This window comes from Panthera uncia, chromosome F1 (genome assembly GCF_023721935.1).
Source record: "Panthera uncia isolate 11264 chromosome F1, Puncia_PCG_1.0, whole genome shotgun sequence".
NCBI lineage: Eukaryota > Metazoa > Chordata > Mammalia > Carnivora > Felidae > Panthera > Panthera uncia.
Genome location: NC_064813.1, coordinates 42,419,695 through 42,439,088, shown reverse-complemented (window position 1 = coordinate 42,439,088; position 19,394 = coordinate 42,419,695). Strand labels below are relative to the sequence as shown.

At 58.0% G+C, this 19,394-nt stretch overlaps 1 protein-coding gene across 1 annotated transcript; it reads right to left on the bottom strand.

Moving 5' to 3' along the window:
• Positions 1 to 10,799: 10,799 nt before the first annotated feature.
• On the bottom strand, positions 10,800 to 19,190 carry CDK18 (cyclin dependent kinase 18). The gene is made up of 15 exons (XM_049634494.1): positions 18,865 to 19,190; positions 18,540 to 18,679; positions 17,819 to 17,944; positions 16,939 to 16,995; positions 16,023 to 16,137; positions 15,733 to 15,827; positions 15,447 to 15,509; positions 14,419 to 14,542; positions 14,197 to 14,317; positions 13,330 to 13,427; positions 12,996 to 13,101; positions 12,827 to 12,869; positions 12,074 to 12,164; positions 11,676 to 11,753; positions 10,800 to 10,922 (listed from the first exon to the last, which is right to left on the bottom strand). Exons 1-15 carry the CDS (start codon positions 19,148 to 19,150, stop codon positions 10,888 to 10,890), a joined length of 1,578 nt encoding a protein of 525 aa, XP_049490451.1. The 5' UTR covers positions 19,151 to 19,190; the 3' UTR covers positions 10,800 to 10,887.
• Between the last annotated feature and the right edge of the window lie 204 nt (positions 19,191 to 19,394).

The window sequence follows — 19,394 nt, the reverse complement described above, 5'->3', positions numbered from 1 at the left end:
CCAAACCCTTCCCCATGGCAAAGGTCCATAAACATCCAAGGGATGAACGAGGACCCCTTTATCCCTGATTTTGTCACTCAGGTTTCTCTTGTGGGCTTAACATGTTGTAAAGGGCGACGGGAGACTTTTCTAGGCTGCAGATTGTCGTCCTCATAGGCTCCAGGCTGCTTCTCCTGGGTTTCACTCCTCAGGCAAGGGACATGTGCGTGAGGTGAGGCCACCATGAGGTCGTGGCAGGGGCATCGGGCTGCACCCACATTTTCAGACCAGGTTGGTGCTCTCTTTGGCGAAAGTCACAGAAGGCAATCCAGACCCCAAGGCAGTGTTTCTCTGATTGTGCCCCAGCAACTTCAGAGTCACCTGTGTTGTCTGGCAAAAAAATGCAGATTCCAGTCACCTAACCTTGTTCTGTTGAGAGGTGGGGTGGGGGACGGGGCCCAGAACTCTGCATTCTTAGCTAACACCCCAACCAATTCTTATGCACGCGAACGGTTGAGAAATCCTGCTGTAGAATGTGGATTTTGCAGCGTCACGGACCTGGGTTCAAAGCTCAGCTCTGCCACGAAATAGCTGTGTGTGTGTGGTCTGGAACTAATTCCTTAACCTTTGTGAGACGGTTTCCTCATCTCTAAGAAGCGGGTTACTATGCCGGCCTCTTGAGGATTAAATCAAACTGTGGGAAAATCGATACACAACACTCGGCATCGGGGAACCTCTCCGGGGGCACACCCAGCCACGTGGTAAAGGGGGGGGTGCACAAATTAAATGCCTTCCCCGGGAGGGAAGAGCTGGGCGTACACCCAGCATTACTCATCCATGGCAAACGCCGAACTGTTTTAACACATTTCTGACCCGCGTTTCCTGTAGGATGAGCTCCATGAGCTTTCCAAGGTGACCAGATCCGGTTCCCGTCCTCAGGTGTGAGCAATCCCAAGTTGGAGTCAGGTGATGTAAACAGAATAACCGTTCAATTTGGCCCCTCGTAGGCAAGTCCTCCACCCCCCCCTCGCCCCCAACCCCTTTCCCCTCCACTTTACATTCCCAAACCCCTCTCTCTGTGGGACTAGGCCCTCTCGGCAAATCACAGGTCAGCCAAGGTCCCTGGGACCTTTAGTCTGGTAGCCGGCTGCCAGGAGTGGGGAGTCTGGGAGTCTTCCTTGCCTTGGCTCCCCGAGTCTGGCCCATCCAAAGAAATGCCAACACTTGTGAGAAGCTTCCATCATTCATAACGGGTCAGTTCCCTCCGGAAATGTTCCCCAGCTCTGCTGAAAGCCTGCCAGGCGACTCGGTGACGTCCAGCTCTCAGCCCACACAATGGGCACGGGCAGAACAATGTGGAGTCAGAAAAACATCCCGCCTGTCCTTAGGCTCACATCCTCCTGGGAGCCCACCCCACGCCCATCCCAAGGCTCCCAGAGCTAGTGGGAAAGGGTGGGGGGAGAAGGAGGGGTGCAGAGAGGGGCCCGGAGCAGCTGTGGAAGAGGCAAGGTGGAAGAGTGGCTGTCTTCCGAACCAGCTGGGCGAGTCAGATTAGAAGTCAAATCTGCTTATTCTGGCTCCCCTGCCAGCTCTAAGGGGCCAAGGGCTCAACAGCTCCATACTGGAACGGATTAAAATCGGAGCTGGCAAAAAACTAGTTCAATGAGGCAAATAGGTGTACCTGATGGGAGACCTTGCTTTGTCACTTAACTAACCGTGTGCAAGGCGTTAAACCTCCCAGGGCCTCAGTTTCCACATCCGTGAAATGGGGTCATCGCGCCTGCCCTGTCTACCCCACAGGATGTTTTCAGAGCAAAATGGGCTACTGTGCTTGAGAGTGCCTCAGTCATTGCAAACAAATTCACCAACTGGTGTTGTTCGCCTAACAAAGCAGTTAGGGTTGGGGTGGCAGTGAAGACCGCCCAGACAGTTTACAATCTGAACCCTAGGAAGACACTGGAAACCCGAGTACAGAACGCAGGCTGTTAGAATTTCTAGATAGTGAGGCTTGGGGGTACGACTGGTTGGAGGTGGAGGGTGTTGGATGACTTACCTCGAGGTCACATTACCATATCAAGCTCTGGTTTTACTCAGGTTGTGTGTATTTGGGTGACGTTTGGGTGATGGGGGTTATGAGAGGCTGAGACCCCCTGAAGCCCTAGTGTCAGCACTTTGGTGCCGGCAGAGCTGAGCACACAGAAAATATTCATGGGGTGGATCACGGAAGACTTCCTGGAGGAGGGGAGTTTGAGACATGCTTGAAAGGAGGAGGGAGGGAAATGATTCATACAAAACACTGAAGTGGAAACAGGTTGGTGTAAAATCTGGAGCAGAGGGGACACTCTAGGGCATCTGGGGCCCCCCTTCACTCTAGGGACAGGGGCGCTGAACTCCCAGCAAGGGGAAGCACCTGTCCAAGGCCCAGTGAGTCTGACTGAGCCGGAGCTGCTGAGGGAGGTGGAAGGAGAAGTCCAGGCAGAGGGAACACGGACAGATGGGCTCTGGAGGTGCAGAGCCTTGAGAGAGGAAGCCCCTTCCGGGAAGGGCGGGTCCTTGGCCCAGCAGCACGAGTGTAGATGGTCACACTACAGAGTGGATGGTCAGACACAGGTGGAGAAAGAGGCTCAGAGGCTGGGGAACACAGGGCTTGGGAACCTTGCGAAGATGCCGGTAGGACCATCGACGGGAAGATTCCTGATGGATCAGACGTTTCATTTTTATATTAATTCATGTTTCTTCACGACCCTGACCCGAACCTAGAGTGTAAAGGTGCAACTCACTTTATGAGGCTTGTAACACTCACAGGTACTGTGGGGGCTGAGGAAGGGGAGGGGAGGGAGGCTCACGGCGGGCAGGCCGCTCCCACCCTCTGGGATTATCACCCGGGCATCTGTGAGGAGCAGATAAACGAAGCCCACTTCGAAGCCATTATTATTATTCCTGCAATTGGCTTATCTCTCCCTGACCAGACGTGAGTTCCTTGAGGAGAGAGCACTGTTTACTTATTTCTAAATCTTTAGTGCTTCACAGGGTTGCTTGGGCCAAGGAGATGTTTAATAAATGTCTGCTGAAGTAAACAAAGGACATTTTTTTAAATTTGTCAATTTGTTAAATTCACAGCACTCTGCCTGGAACATAGATGTGTTAGGATAAGGGACGTCGGAATTCTCCAGCTCTGATGGCAGTTCGGGAGGAAGAGTGGCTCCCTTCGGACAGAAGGGGTTTTATTCATCCCTGGGCTCCCCCCCCCCCCCCCCCCCCCCCCCAGCACTTCCTCCCTCTAGTGCTCCCTCATGGCACTCACTGGGAAAACAGAGGGTGAGTGATGTCTGCTTCTATGCTGGGAGACAGGTAACAACGCTAACACTCCATGTGGTGCTTTCTATGTGGCCAATAAATTCTGAGTGCTTTCTGTGTATGAACTCGTTAAATTTTTTTTTGATGTTTATTCATTGCCGAGAGAGAGAGAGAGAGAGAGAGAGAGAGCACAAGTGGAGGAGGGGCAGAGAGAGAGAGAGAGGGAGACACAGAATCCGAAGCAGGCTCAGGCTCCGAGGTGTCCGCACAGAGCCCGACGTGGGGCTCGAACTTGGGAACGGCGAGGTAATGACCTAGGCCAAAGTCGGATGCTTAACCAACTGAGCCACCCAGGCGCCCCTATGTATTAACTCGTTTAATCTCCACATTAATCCTACACTCACCCTATTTTACGGATGGGGAAACTGAGGCACGGAGAAGCCATGTTATGTGGTCCCACAGCCAGGAAGTGATGTAACAGGATTCAAGTCGAGGCAGCCAGGCACTAGAGAGAGCTCTGCTCTTGACCTCTGCCCTGCTTGTGAATCCTGACCTTCCCTGCTACCTTATATGGTGAAGCTGGGCCGTCCTTTCCATTACCAGGTGGAACTCTTGGCCAGAGGCATACAGTCACAGGTGGCTGAGGATCACCTCTCTAACCCCTGGCCCCATCCCCTCTTCCCCAAGGCAGCCTTCCCACCCTCAACAGCTCCAGCTTCTGGAACCCCAGGTATGTTCATTCCCACACCCCAGAGTCAGTCCCAGCTCTTGAAAAGCCAAAGTAGTCTGGTCTTAAAGCGAGTGACCTGATTGGGAGGGTGGCCCAAGCCTCCTGGAGTCCAGGGGGAAGGAGGTTTGCAACCCACAGCCACGGTTTACTACATTTTTCTCGGCCACTCTGAGCAATGCTTCTCACCTGTGGGCCAGACCTTGCTCCCCCGCTTGGCAAAGTAGAGACCCAGAGTAGTGTCAGACCAGGTACGGATCCGGCCGACCCAGATGGCCCCTTCCTCTGCAAGCCGGTAGGACTTAGGCGAGGCAGTGCACGCCCCCAGAGCTCCCAACAGGTGCTCCCCCAGCCCCTGCCACAGTGCTTCTAGGGACAGAGCACTGGCTACTTCGGAAGGCAGCTGACCCACTTTGAGTGACACCTTGACCCAATGCTTTTATTGTAAACTTTTCCATGCTTCCTTCCCCAGCTCTGTGGAGACAATACTCTGGGCTGAGGTCATCTTAAAGTTTTGCAAAATCTTTGAGATGGAAGGTGCCTAATACATTGTTGAAAATAACAGATCTTATCAAGGGTGAAGAAAGCAAGAAACGAAAAAGCGGCCAATTCTAATGTCAGGATTGGGATCCTGGGGGGAAGGAGGGGGCTGGAATCCCTGCTGCTGGGGACCAGGGTGGGCATGCGCAGCGTACCCATGCCACCGTTTACCGAGCACTGGGTGCCAGCCCCAGGGTTCTCATGAACCCTCACAATCCTGTGAAAAAGGGTGATGCCGCAGAGAAGGAAACTGAGGCACAGAGGGGTGTAACATGCCCAAGGTGACCCAGCTTGCAAGCAGCAGAGATGGGATTTGAATCCAGGCCTGTGTATTTTGGAGCCCTGGATGTGTAAGACTCCGTCTCAGGAACCCAGGACCCAGCTGACCCCTCCTCCAGGGAAAACCTGGATGGCATAAAAAGGTTTTGTTGTGTTTGAAATGTTAAAGAAGAAAAGAACAAAAAGAAAAGAAAGGAAAAGAAAAGAAAAGAAAACAAAAAGAAAAGAAACAAAAAGAAAAGAAAGAAAAGAAAAGAAAAGAAAGAAAAGAAAAGAAAGAAAAGAAAAGGAAAGAAAGAAAAGAAAAGAAAAAAAGAAAAGAAAAGGAAAAAAGAAAAGAAAAGAACTTGGTAAATTTTAAAAGACAACTCTCCTTCCCTCAAGTAACTGAGATCTCATGAGAGGAAGCCAAGACCACATCCTAACTGACTCCGACTCTGAGCTCCCCCAAGTAGGGTCTAAGTCAGGGTCAAGTTTGTATCCGGGTGGTACTGGAAACAGAGCCTGGCACATTGTCAGGAGCCCTCAGATGAATAATGAATGAGGGAAGGAGGCAGGGAGGGAGGAGGGAGAGGGGAAGGAGGAGACAGAGGGGAGAGGGGAGGGGGGGAGGGGTCAGGAAATAGGAACAGGGCAGAAGCTCCAAGCAGGGAGGAGTGCTGCCTGCATCCAGGAGGACAAGGCCACGCGCCTGCCACGCTCTGGCTGCACCCCCCCATGGCCGCACAGCCACTGCCACAGCGCCCCATGCCCCCTGCTTGTGTCAACGTCACTAGAAAAGGGATGAGGGTGAAAGAAAGGGAAGCTTGGCCTCAAGAGAGCTTCTCAGGGATTCGGGGCTTGGGGAGGCCGCAAGATCTTCTTCCTCAGGGAGAAGGCCAGGTCAGCTGATGGCTCCCCAGGGTTAAGTGTTCCCCCCCAAAGAGGAAGGGGGAGGGGCAGAAAGAGGGCGTGGCAGAGGGGAAAAGGGAGCGAGAGCCAGGAAGAAGGAGGGAAGGAGGGAGAGGAGAAGAGGCTGATGGGCGGGGGAGGCGCCGGCAGGCAGCGTACCCTCTGCCCCGTCCTGTCCTGTCTCGGGCGGTGGCACACCCTCACCGGAGCTGAGCACCGACCTTCAGAAAGGCCGCCAGGCACAGCGGCCTCCGGCCTCCATGTCCTATGCTGCCCTTCCCATTGGTGGATGGTGGGAGGTCCAGAGGGTCCAGAGGAGGAGCTGGCTGGTGGCAGGGGGCGTGTGGTGGGGTGGGGGCGCAGTGACTGCTGGCTAACCCTCTGGTGCCTATGGTGACCTTTGCTTGTAGGTGACCGGAGGGCGAGGGTGCTGCTCCCAGTCCTCAGGACCCCAGCTGTGCATCCTCTGTGCTGGCCGCCGGCCGCCCACATCTCCCCAGGAGGCCGGTGGTGCTGCTCAGGCGGGCGGGCCTGGGTTCAAGTTCTGACAAACCTGCTCACTTGCACACGTTCCATTAGGGTCATCTAAGGAGCTTTTGAAAAACTACTGATGCCTGTCCCCGCTGCCAGGTCTGAGCGAACCGATCTGAGCTGGAGCCAGGCATTGGCATGTCCTACGTGCTCCCCGGCGGCCTCACCAGCCTGCCCGGCCACTGTGCTCCAGCCTGCCTCCTCCTTGCTCATTCTCAAGTACGCTCCCTTCGGGGCCTTTGCTGGAATGCTCTGTCCTTGGGGGTCCACCTTCCCCGCCCCCCCTCAAGTCACGGCTGCCCCTGATCTTGTCAGAGAGCCCCCACCCCCGGCCGTCACATCTGTCCTGACCCTGCTCAATTTTGTCCTGTCACACTTCTGACCCCTGGATGTACCATGTGTGTATCTGGGTGACATCCTTCTAAGCTCTTTGACAGCAGGGACATGGCGGTTCTTTCACTGCCCCATCCTCAGGGCCCAACATAGCGCCTGGCACTCAATGAGCACTTGACAAGAAGGTGTATGGAGATACCTTCTCCGCCAGCAGGCCTGAGCCCCTGGAAGGTGAGGGCAACCCATGCACCTCGGCGTCCTGGGCCCAGCGACCGATTCATGGTGTGAGGGTTTGCTCTGGAGACAGAAGGGCTCATGAGTGCTGGGAGGCCTCAAGATGGAAGCAGGGGTCCAAAGGGATGGAGGTGGAAAGACGGGCCACAGGGGTGCTGATTCAAGGAAGACAAGGAGGTCTGGTGACAGCGCTGACCCTCAGCGGGTCCAAGCAGCCGAGCAGGGCGAAGGGAGTGGCGGCCTGGGGGACTGGACCAGACTGGAGGGGCAGGGCGACTGGGAGCCCACAGGAAGGGAAGGGTGGGGCTGCGGAGAGCCAGCCCCAGGTCCCACCCCACCCCTGCAGCCATCCACAACTAGGACCTTTTGTCAGGCAGCTGCAAACTACAAACGCCCGGCAGAGCGGGCATGGTGAAGGGAGAGGTCAGTCGAGACCCCGGGATCCCTGACCTACTCCAGGAGCAGATGGGGCAGTGGTACCAAGGGGGATATGACTCGCTAAGGGATGCTTTTGCCCAGGGCTCCAGTGAAACGGGCAGGCTCCTGAGCCCTAAGGTATAAGGACATGATGGCAGGGGTGTCCAGGAAACACGTGCCTGTGTTGTTTAGCCTGGTCGCTAGACAGCCAGGTGATGGCGCCTGACGCCCTCCGCCCCTACAGCTCATAACCAGACTCACCGGGCCCTCCAGCTGCCTTCTCCGGAAGCACTTCTGCACTGAAAGGTTTGGAGCGCTAACTACATACGAAGCCTGGTGTGAACCTGTCGCTGGGGGCCCCAGGCTTTCTTGGGCAGCTCAGAGTGCCTTGATGCCCCCCCCCCCCATAGACCTCCAACATACCCCCCCACCCATGTGAGCCTCCACAACAGACGGAACAGCTGTCCCCCCCAGGAACTCTTAAAGGGGCAGGCCCCTCTGTGAACTGGTGGCCATCGCTGTCTGCCCACAACGGTGGTCTCGCGAGGTGCTCCAGCAAAGCAGCGGCAGCCTGGAGTCGTGCCTTGTGTTGGCTCCCCTGGCTCCGAGGGCCCCGCACTGTCCACACCTCCTTCTCTCTGCTCCTTTCCCTCCTTGAAGACCAATGGCTGGTATGGCCGACAGACCTGGGATTCTTATTTGCTTGATGACTCTGGGGAAGACAGTTAACTTCACTGTCCTCACCTGCAGAGCAGGGAGAGCGACGGGGCTGTTGTGAGGGGTCAGTGAGATGCTTCCGCACGTGCTTGGCACGTAGTAGGGAGTCTCATCAATATCAGGTCTGTCTGGGTTCTTTCCAAACTCAGCTTGTTTTGTTTTGTTTGTGTGTGTGTGTGTGTGTGTGTGTGTGTTTGAGAGAGAGAGAGCTCACTGAAGGGGCAGAGAGAGAGAGAGAGAGGGAGAGAGTGAATCCCAAGCAGCCTCCGTGCTGTGAGTACAGAGCCCAATTCAGGGCTAGATCTCACAACAGTGAGACCATGACCTGAGCGGAAACTAAGAGTCGGACCCTTAACCGACTGAGCCACCCGGGTGACCCCCCACTCAACTTAGCTTAAAAAGTCTGACCTGGGGGGCACCGGGATGGCTCAGTCAGTTGAATGTCCGACTCTTGATTTCAGCTCAGGTCATGATCCCAGGGTCGTGGGATCAAGTCCTCTGTTGCTTAGCATGGAGCCTGCTTAAGAGTCTCTCTCTCTCCCCCTCTGCCCCTCTCCCTGGCTCACGGTCTCTCTCATATTCATATATATCCCTGATTCCCACCACTACGTCTCCCAACAAGCACTAACTGTCCTATAGTTTGGTGACCGGCTGCCTGAAAAGGGTGAGGAAGTCCAGGGGGCAGAAGTGGTGCTGGGCTGAGAGCCAAGCCCTGGTCCGCCCCTTACTTTCATGACCTTGGAAGACATCACCCAACCTCAGCATTAGCCTCCTTCTCTGAAAGCAGCCACGCCAAGGATGTCAGCGGATTGGAAAGTGGTTATGGCTGGCTATGAGGCCACTGGACAGGGAAAGTCAGGAGGTGCGGTTTGGGGCCGGCCTTCTCCGCGTGCTCTTGGGAGAACAGGCCTGGACGCTGACTTGGAAGACAGAGCAGGATGCTGGGAACTTTGGAAGATGTGTGTGCAAGAAGGTTGTGTGTACCCGAGGGGAGAGGCGGTCTGGGCAGCACAAGGTGGATTCAGGGTTTGTGGACACTGCTGCTGGGCTGGAGGACAGAGGTGCTCACCCTCGTTCTGTGCCCTGGCCTTGGCCATTCCCCATGTCAACCCTCTCTTAAACCTCCCTCCTTCCCTCCCCATTAGTCAGGAAGCTGTTCAGTTGGGGGAGCAGGAGGGTCAGCTACAGCAGCCGGCACCCCTCCCCGGGCCTCCCTCTCTGGCTGGCCCCACCCCTCCAGCCACCACCCTGGGCAGAGGCCTCCTCCACTCCACCCCACAACACCCAGAGCTGACTTCCGGCCCTGGAGGCGGCAGCATCCGGAATCCAGCAGGAAGGGTGCAGGGAACCCCGCCCAAGCCCAGGGTGGGCTCAGAGATCCACACAAACCAAACTCTCTGTCCACTTTATATATATATACATCTACAAGCACGCCCCAGCCGCACTCACGAGGCCTGGAGAAGGGCCTTCGGTCGTCCGTCTTTGGGATCAATCTGTCAAAATCAGCTTTTCGGTACAGACTGCTCGCTCCTTTCTGTACAACATGAATTAAATATATTATCTGTCTTTGTGCTGAGTCACAGGACATTCACAGTACAGTGGGGGAGGAAGGGAGGGACTTGTGGGGAGGCCAAGACCCTCCAGGGCTGCCCCTCAGGCTGAGGGGTCGGGCTGGGCAGGGGTCTTGTGTAGCAAGGCCGGGCCTGGCCTCCTCTTGGCCTTGCCATTCGAGATTCAGCCAAGTGTTGAGGAGACCTTGGGGATACAACAGGCGTGCTCTGAAGGGGTGGTGAGGGTGCCTTCTTTGGGGCTGCGGCCCCTCATACTCCCAGCCTCTCAGGATCAAAGCCTGTGCGTTCTATCCCGCCTTCGTCCACCTCAGACCGTGGCATTTACACCCTACCCTCTGGGGAGAGGGGTGGGCAGAGGTATGGGGAGGCTGGTGCCAGGATTGGGTGGAGCATGGATAGGGACACAGGGGTGGGAAGGAGGGAACGGGGTGGGGGGGGGGCAGGGGCTGTGCTAGCCCCAAGGAGCCGAGGCCGGCCTGGCACCAGTGTCAGGGTGACCTTGCATATCTGCGTGTCACCCCCAGGACCCTGGCCCAGGGCCGGCTGATCGGCGCCCGGGCTCGATAAGCAGGAACCGCTCTCGGGAAAGGGTGGACAGGCAGGAGCTTGGGTCAGAGCTCCAAGGGCAGTGAGTGCTCTACCACCTGCCAATTTAAGGCAATCCCGTTCAGGCCAGGAAGAGGGGTGGGAGCCAGCTGAGGTGACAGAGTGAAGCTGGTGGTACCAGGCCACCTCTGGACTCAGCTGGACTCCAGCAGCATATGGGGCCTCTGGCCAGGAGAGGGGATGGGAACATGATGAGGGTGTGGAGAAGGGGGGTGGGCTGCTATTCTCTCTGTTGCTCCCGGGACACCCTCCCTTCGAGTGGGGGTGGGGGGTGGGCTTTGGCACACACATTGGCACGCAGGACTCCAGGGTCCTAGACGAGGTGCCGTGCCGCTTCCTGCTCTCAGAGGGGAAGAGGGTGAGTGAAGTGTGGGCAGGGGTGGGGGGGCACGGTGCTGCCCATGTCCTGGGCACGGTGCTCAGTCTGGCCCCTGGAGTCTCCCGCCTGTGTGGGTCCCACGCTGGTGCCCGAGCACTTCAGGGTGAGACAGGGTCTGAGGTCCCTCCCCGCCCCCTCGTCTCCTCCTAGGACAGCGGCTCCCGCCCCGGCTCCGGGGCCGGTGACAGACGGTGTGGTGTGTAGGTGAAGGCTGCAGGGGAGGCATGTGGGAAGCAGGAAGAGGAAACAGCCGTGGCCAGAGGTCTTCTGGGCCAGCCATCAGCCCTTGCTCCTCAGTCCTGCTGGGGCCACGCAGGCCCCGTCCTGCCTGTGGTTGTGCTCACTGTGACCTCTCGTCTCTCGGGCCGCAGCAGGGGGGTCACGGCTCAGAAGATGCTCTGCCTCCGGCTCTTCCCTCGTCCTGGACAACAGAGGGGAGAGGTGGGGCTGCAGAGAGGGGCCTGGGCGGAAGGGGGCCCGAGATCGGGAGGGACGGCCGTGCTCCGGTGCCACTCTGACAGAGCCAGCAAAAGTATGGTCTCAGAAGCCAGCAGGTCCTGGGTTCAAATCCCATCTCTGTTACTTACTAGCCGCATGAAACTGTGACTTAACCTCCCCTATGCCTCAGATTCAGTGATTATGGGATTATTCAGCATTAATAGTACCTACTTCAGGGCACCTGGCTGGCTCAGTTGGGAGAGCCTGTGATGCTTGATCTTGGGGTCGTGAGTTTGAGCCCCACGCTGGGTGTAGAGATTACGTAAGAAAATATATATACACACACACAAGCACCAGCTATAAGGGGTGTTTTAGGATGGACAGGAATAACGCACCTGTCACCCCCTCAGCTGTCCTAGAGACATGGTATGGAGGTGAGAGTATTCAGAGTGTGAACGCACCAGAGAGAGCATGCACCTTCATCAGGGCTTTGTCAGTGCTGTGTCTGGGGTGGGAGTTGACAAGGGACACCCTGGAGGAGGAAGCCTGGGCAGGAGATAGGGAAGCCAGCCCCTTCCCCGCTCCCCACGGGCTCCCCAAAGGAAGGCCCATGTTGCGGAGGCCATGCTGATTTCCCCGCTGCAGGAGGGGCGGTGGGTCCCATCTCTGTTCTTCCGGAGGGAGGAGCAGCCTGCCTGGTCTACTCCAATAAGGGGAGTGGTGGGGGAGCCCCTACCTGGCTGCTGAAAGGCCAGGCCCCGGTAGCCCGGGTCCTTCTGGAGCTGAATCTCCTTCAGGGAGAAGATGGAGGCAGCTGTGACGAGGGAGGGAAAAGGCAGGGAGAGAGCTGGGTAGGGGCGACCTGCTCCTGGAGCCCGTGGCCCCCCACACCTCCTGGCTGGGGAACCCCTTCATTCAGGACTGGGCCTTTCAGGCGGTGTCTCAGATCCCACAGTTTCTCCCCTTAGGGTCGGACGAGAACCCAAGGAAGAGAAGCCCCGGGCCCAAGGCTGCTCGGCTAGGCTGGGACCTGTGGCCTCTTTGCTCCAGCTCTTCCGCCCACACCTGCTGCCCCTTCTTTGGTTCCGGGGCGACCCTGGTCCCCCCCCCCCCAAGCCTCCCCCAGACACTCACTATCTTCGAGCTGGTGCACACGCTCCCCCAGAGACCGGAAGTAGGGGTGGCTCAGGGCGGCCTCTGCTGACATGCGACTCTTGGATTCATACTGAAAGGCAGAGGGTAGGCTATTGGGCCCTGGCTGGGGACTCTGGGCACCCCTCTGGGCAGGGCAACTACTGCACTAAATTAGGTGGCCAGGATGCGAGGGGCCGCAGTCTAACCCAGGAGCCCCCGGGGTCAGCCGCCAGCCTCCAACTCCAAGCCAGTCCTAGGTCTCCACTCTTAGGGTCTCCAACTACCAAGAGAAAGACAGAAACGGGACTTCCAGAGAGTGACCTCCTCTTGGGATGGAAACACAGACGCTAAAGCAACCATGACCACAACATCAATAATAGAAACATTAACGTGGGATATCACCAACTACCCTTCGCTGCGTATTTACTTCACGACAGGTCCCATACTGTGTTCCATGATCTCAATTTGTCCTCGTGACCATCTTCAAAACTACGAATTATTAATTCCTCTTTGCAGTTGAGGAAAAGGAAGCCCAGAAAAGTTCTAGAACTTGCCCACGGCTACACTGCTAGTAGGTGGGTCTGAACTGAGGTTCGAGTTCAGAGCACGCCCACTCCCAAGTCCCTCTTGGGCCTGGGTTGGGGCGACAGGGTGGAAGATGGGGGAGACGCCTGAGCTCTGGCGGAGGGCCCAGGTGGGGCATGGGGGTTCGGCGCTATTTGGCTGCCTGGGCCTGGCCAGGCGCACACTCACCAGGAGGAGGCTGGTCAGGAGGTGGATGCCTTCGGTGTCCAACCTGCACGAGAACGGAGCGGGCACAAGCCTGATCTGGGTGGGGTGTGTGTGTGTGTGTGTGTGGCCACCTCCAGAAGGGACAGCCGGGACCACGAGCAGGCCAGGAGGTGTGGGGACGCACGGCTACCTGGGAGCGTGACTGATGAGCGGCTGGGGGAGGTATCGGGGGAAGTTGTAGGCTCTGAACTCCGACAGGGCCAGCACACCGGGCCACGTCTCTTCCGTAGGGGTCCCTGGGGAGACGAGAGGGGGTGGGAAGGGCATGGTGAGGGGCCAGGGCCAAGGGCGGCTTGGAAAGGTGCAACGAAGGAGGCGGGGGCAGAGAATGGCCGAGGCCACAGGGGTGGCCGCCCGGTTCAGAGCGAGGGGGAGCCCCTCTTCCCAGTCCCTTTAGGCGCCTGGGCTGGACAGAGTCCTGGCGCCCCCTGGTGGCGAGAGGGAGGGAGCGGCCGGAGACTGACCGAGGAGTCGGAAGATGAGGTGTAGTTCCTCCTTGACCGTGGAGCCGGGGAAGAGGGGCCTCCCCGTGGCCATCTCGTAGTGGATGCAGCCCACGCCCCTGCGGGGAGCAATGGGCAGGGGCGGCGTCAGGCTGGGCCTCCTCGCACCTGCCCTTCCTAGGGCTGCTCCACCAGGGCACCAAGGATGCCCTGCCTGCCACGGTGGCTCGAATGGTCATGGCTCTGGGGTGGGCGGCCCGGGACACTGGAGGCTGGCACAGCCCAATCCGCCACCGTGGCCTCTCTCTGGGGCTTCTCTCGGCTCTCCCCTCACGCTGTGGAGTTTGCGGCTGCACCCATGTGGCATCCTTAAGCAGTGCTGTCTCAAGCTTTGTCCACGTGTGCCCCCACCGGAAGAGGAAAGTCCATAAATCCACTCTCCTGGGGAACCCCTGGCACAGAGCACAGTGGCCATTCATCGGAAACCTGTGTTTTAGCTTTAAAACTGGGCTGACTTTTCATTCGACCCCTAATCATACGCGTATTAATTTTCACACAAAAACAATGTATCCCTTCCGAAATTTTCAGTAGAACCGATGCTTGGGGGAGATTCCTCACGTTTACTCTGGAAGGCCTCCCGTACCCTCTGGTCACCTCCTAGGGGTCCCTGGGGGCATGTTTCAGAAGCATAGCCTTGGAGGGTCTGTTTAGAGCCAGGGGAACCCCGGGGTAGTCCAGACTTAGTTTTTCGTATCCAGCTACTTCAGCAGGATGTCACATGGCTTCTAGTCAAAGGTTAGGCAGTTCTTTGCAGAGGGACTTGAGGCCGCGAAAGGGAATGTGGGGGTGTGAATCCCCCCTCACCTTGGCCCCACGGCGCTCACTCACCACATATCGATGGGGGTGGAGTACTCTGTGGACCCCAACAGCACATCGGGGGGCCTGTACCACAGGGTCACCACCTCATTGGAGTAGGTCTTCGTGGGCACCGACTTGGCCCGCGCCAGGCCTGGGGACAGACATGTCACTGAATCTCCCTCCCCCACAGCCCCCGCCTCCCGAGGACACCGTGGCGGATCCCCCCTCGCCCTGCCGGGCTGTGGCCCTCACCAAAGTCAGCCAGCTTCAGCTCCCCCCTCTCGCTAATGAGCAGGTTCTGTGGTTTCAGGTCCCGGTGCAGGATCTTGCGGCGGTGGCAGTAGGCAAGGCCCCGGAGCAGCTGGAACATGAAAATCTGCGGGAGGAGGGGAAGAGGACGGCGAGTAAAGGAGACAGCGTGTCCCACGTGGGAGACCCTGCGTCTCTGCCCCACGGCTCGGATGGGGATGGGGCAGGGACGGAGGGGCAGCAAGGTGTCTGGAGAAGAGCTACCTCGTGTTCTACCCACTCTGCTCCCCATCCTGGGCTCCGTCCGTCCCAGGGGATCGCATCCACAGAGGAGGGCATCAGGTGTGCTGGAGGCCAGAGAGTTCTCTGGCCTGGGAGCTGGGGGGGGGGGGGGGGCGGGGGGGGCACGAAGGGCCAGGAAGGGCCTGGGCGGGGAGGTGTGCCCTTGATTCTTTAACAATGACCAGAAGAGGTCACTCATCCTTTTACGCTTCTCCAGAAGCCTCCCTTTATCCATACACTCATTTGATGGATGGGAAAGTGGTGCTCAGAGCTGGCGAGGGGATTCTATGTCAACAGCTAGATGGTGGTAGAGGGTGTGTGTCTGCACTGGTGGGGTAGAGAAGGGTGCTGACCCCGAATGGCTGTGACCTTGCACACCCTCATACATTTGAAATTTTTTTTTTAACGTTTATTTATTTATTTTTGGAGAGAAAGAGACAGAACGTGACGGGGAGAGGGACAGAGAGAGGGAGACACAGAATCGGAAGCAGGCTCCAGGCTCCAAGCTGTCAGCACAGAGCCCGACGCGGGGCTCGAACCCACGGGCCGTGAGATCATGACCTGAGCTGAAGTCGGACGCTCAACCGACTGAGCCACCCAGGCGCCCCAACCCTCATACACTTGAAGGTCTGAGCAACCTCAGCAGCTGGGCCCCTATTGGTGAGCGTGGGTTCCCACGCTGGGCTTGAAAACAGGTGGGTGCCAAGATGGGGTGTCAGAGGGGAGGTGGCCCTCCTTGAGGCCCTCACCTTGACATTGTGCATGCTCATGAGGTTTCCACAGTGGTCCAGATACTGCTTCAGGTCACTGTCCTGGAACACAGAGCCTGGCTCAGCCCTGACTTGTCCTGACCCCCGGCCGGAAGCCCCTCCCTGGGCACAGCCCAAGCTCCGAGCTGCCCTTTAAGCCCCCCTGGCCCACTCCCGCATGGGAGCATCTGAGAACCTGGTTCTAGAACAAGGCCTGGGCTGCCCCCTCCCGCTGTCCCCACCCCTACCACTGAAAGGAGAAGCCGCTAGCCCCAGCCCGACTCACCAGGTACTCAAACACCAGGGTGAGAGACCGCTCCGTGTGGATGAGGTCATGCAGAGTCACAATATTGGCATGCTTTAGATTCTTCAGAAGAGACACTGTGGGGTGACAGGCCCACCTGGGTCCCTGGGGCCCCACAAACCCCTCATTCCCTCTCTTCCTGCGATCAGCCTCAGGAGCCCCCCCCCCCCCCCCAGCAATGACCCTCTGTCCCCAAGCTCCCACTGGGGATCAGGTCAATGAAGCCCTCCTCCCAGGAGCCCCCAGGAGAGCAGGACCCTAGGACGTTGTACCCTCTCGGATGGCCGTGCAAGGTGCCCCCTCCTCATGCTCCAGCCGGATCTCCTTCAGGGCCACGAGGTTCTCTGTCAGTTTGCTGCGCCCCTTGAAGACTGTGGCATAGGTACCCTGGGGACAAGAACCCCAGCCGCACCAGCCACACTCAGGGCCCACAGTCCTCTGTCCAGCACCCTCCCCCTCGTGCCTCCGCTTGGGCTGGGCCCTGCGTCCCTCTTCTCCTTTCACTGATATTCTCTGTTTCCTCCGAGGCCCACCTCTCTATGACTTTCTCCCTCCCTCCTCCCTGTTCAGGATGCACCGTCCTCCCCCGAGGCCCCCAGTAGGCTAGGTGCCCTTCTATTCTAACACCAGTTTTGCCCTTCCTCGTGTCGACGTTTACAGGTCGGTCTCCTCTTTGGGTTCCGGGAGGGAGAGGGCCACGTCTGTAGACCTCCACCCACCCCAAGGCTCTGACACCAAGCGTGGTAACAGAAACTGCGGACGGCACCCAGTGCTTACTGTGTGCCGGGCACTAAGTGTGCACACGAGCTTATCATAGTAACCTGTTCTGGCCTCACAACCCTAGGCGGCAGTGCAAGTGCGTCTCCATTTCCAGAGGAAGAAACTAAGGCAGAGAGAGGTCATACGACTGGCCATGGCGACAGAGCTAGCAAATGCTAGAGCAGGGATTTGAATCCAGAGAAGTACTTCCAGGCAAAAAAAAAAAAAAAGGCTGGATTATGCCCAGAGCCCACGGGCCACTGTGTCCTCAATGTCCTCCAGGACCTGGGCCCCCCTCAACGCCTGCAAAAGGCTGGGCCAGACTGGCCGGCCAAAATGGTACGCCTCTGTGGGGCGGGGGCAGTGAGAAGGCAGGGAGGGCAAGGAAGACGCTGACCCTGCTCTGAAGCGTCCCGCCCGGTCTCTTACCTCCCCCAGTTTGTCCAGTTTCACGTATGTTTCCAGTTTCCCAAAGCCGATATCTGACTGAGAGGGAGAGACACAGGGTCCTGTGAGCTTCAAGGCCCCAGTAGCCCCACATACATGACACCCCCCCAACCAGCCTCTGGGAGGGAAGGGAATGAGACCCCCATTGGTGAGAGGGAAGAACAAAGGCTAGCGGGGATGAGGGCAGCCACAAATCCTGCCTCTTGGCCTCTCCCCTCTATCCCTGTGATAAAGGAAGGAGTCTTGGAAGTAAGAGTTCCCTCCTCCCCTGGCAGTGGAGGGTGTGGAGCCAGGGCTGGGGCACATGGGACTGCCGCACAACTTCTCCCTGTCTGTCTCCGCCTTGCTCGGATGACCCGCTCCCCCTGGGCAGGAACTGTGCCTTTCAGGACCCAGTTCAGAACCCGCCTCCCCGGCAGCCTCTCTCATCAGCATACCTTCTCTAGCTCAGTGGTACCCGACCCTTAACAACGAGATTCCTGGACCCCACCACCCAGAGTCTGATTCTGTAGGTATCTGGAACAGGGACCAGAGTCCATGTTTTTTGCAAGATGCTCCCAAGGAAATCTGATAAGCGTCCGCGACTGGAAAGCACGTGCCAGCTGGTCTATGGATCTCACCCGAGTGGAGATCCTGGGGCCCAGAGAGGGCTGGGGGCTCAGCCCCAGGCCCGGCGGGACTCTTGTAGGGAAGGGATGTTGACCAAGTACAAGGTTTGTGAGTCTCCTGAGGCCAGCAGGTGGCGCTGGAGGCCCACAGACTACTGCAGGCCTCAGCTGGGACCCTCAAAACGAGGACTGACGTATCCAAGTTGGGGAGAGGATGGTCCACCCTGGTGACCTCTGACCCTTTTAGGACTCACCAGGGATGCTCGGCGGGACATGCGGCTGAGCGGTTTGGGCAGGTCTGGACTCTCCAGCTGTAGCTTCTGCAGGAATTCCTGGGGCAGGCGGATGTCCATGGGTAGAGAGAGCCTCTTACTGATGTCCTACATGGCCGGGATGAGACAGGGACACTAGCATTTGCTCCAGGGTACCTCGTGCTGTGGGACCCTCGCCTTTCCCCCAGGGCCCGGCTTTCCTGTACCGCAATCCCAGCAGGGCCACACCATGGACTGTGGCCCCAGGCTCACAGCTGCTTCAAAGATGTGCTCAGAGACATATGTGAACACACAGGGGTTGCTGTGTGACCTTAGGAGGTCCCTTCCCCTCTCTGGGCTGCAGTATAACCATCTACGGAATGAGGTTCCTCCAGACGCTGTGATTCCGTAAGCCTGTTTTTCATTTACTTGGGCACATGCATACGGGTCACAAGAACAATAGTCAAATTGTCCAGCCCTTGCCGTGTACCGGGACTGTTCTACGCACTTGGTATATATTAACTTGCCTAATCTCCACGATGGCCATTTTGACACAAGGAGACTGGTATACAGTGCTTGAGAAACTTGCTCAAGGTCGCAGAGCTGAATAGTGGCGGAGCTGGGATTTGAACCCATGAAGTCTGGCTCCCACGCAACCACCCTCCTTGGGCATACGTTGTAGACGCGTCTGTCACCTGCACAGGGCAGAGCCCTGGGCCCCTACCTCCATGGAGAAGCGGCGCTGATTCTGCCGCCGGTACTGCATGCCCGGGGACAGCTGCCCAGGGTCCTCCCCGCTGTCTGTCGGGGAGAAGGTGCTGGACGCCGGCTGGGGGTCTCTGCCGAGAGGACTGAGCTGCAGGTCTGAGAGCAGAGGCATGAGTTGCCCACCCCGGCCCTCTGCCCCGGAGGGAGGGGAGGGGTGGGGAGGGGAGTCTGCTGCCCCACCTCTGTCCTTCCCCAGCAGTGAGGGCGTGGTCAGGACGGGCCAGGAGGGGCTGTGGGGGAGCATCAAGGATGGGGCAGGGGTGGGGGGGCAGACACCTCACCCTCATTGCGCTGGTTGTGGAGCTGGTTGAACTGCTCTGTGAACTCGGTCAAGGACTCCTCGATGGTCTCTGTGCGGGGCACAGATAAGGAAAGACGACGCTTAAAGTTCTTCATCTTGTTCATGGTCAGCAGGGACCAGGCAGCAGGGCCTAAGACGGGAGAGGGGAGAAGGGCAGGTGAGGACACGGCACCGGGTCCGTGCTGACACCAGATGTGAATTCTGGGTCTTGGTCTCCGTCTGCCCCTCGAGCTCTGGGGCCCTGCATCCAGAAGCTGGGGCTGCATCTTCTTAACCAAAGTTCGAGCCCCCAGAGGGGAGGACCTAGCAGCCCTCTTCCTCCCTGCGAATCTCGTTTCCCCAGGATCCCCTGCCCCCGGGGGGAGACGGTCACACCATGAATCAATCAGTATAGCAAAGTACTGCTCATAATAGCCGCACGATGTGCCAGCAGGACCCTGGGGGCCTCACCGGGGCCAGATGGTAACCTTTTAGCTGCTGGAGGTCTAGAAGGTTCTCAAAAGAGGCCTC

What these genes read in the sequence shown, in the direction of transcription:
- CDK18 (XM_049634494.1), bottom strand. Translation starts at nt 19,150, where the DNA reads ATGCAGCCCCAGCTTCTGGATGCAGGGCCCCAGAGCTCGAGGGGCAGA. An exon ending in AGCGCCGCTTCTCCATGGAG is followed by an intron (nt 17,945 to 18,539) that starts GTAGGGGCCCAG and finishes CCGGCCATGTAG; the next exon opens with GACATCAGTAAGAGGCTCTC. An exon ending in CTCATCAGTCACGCTCCCAG is followed by an intron (nt 12,870 to 12,995) that starts GTAGCCGTGCGT and finishes GTTCTCGTGCAG; the next exon opens with GTTGGACACCGAAGGCATCC.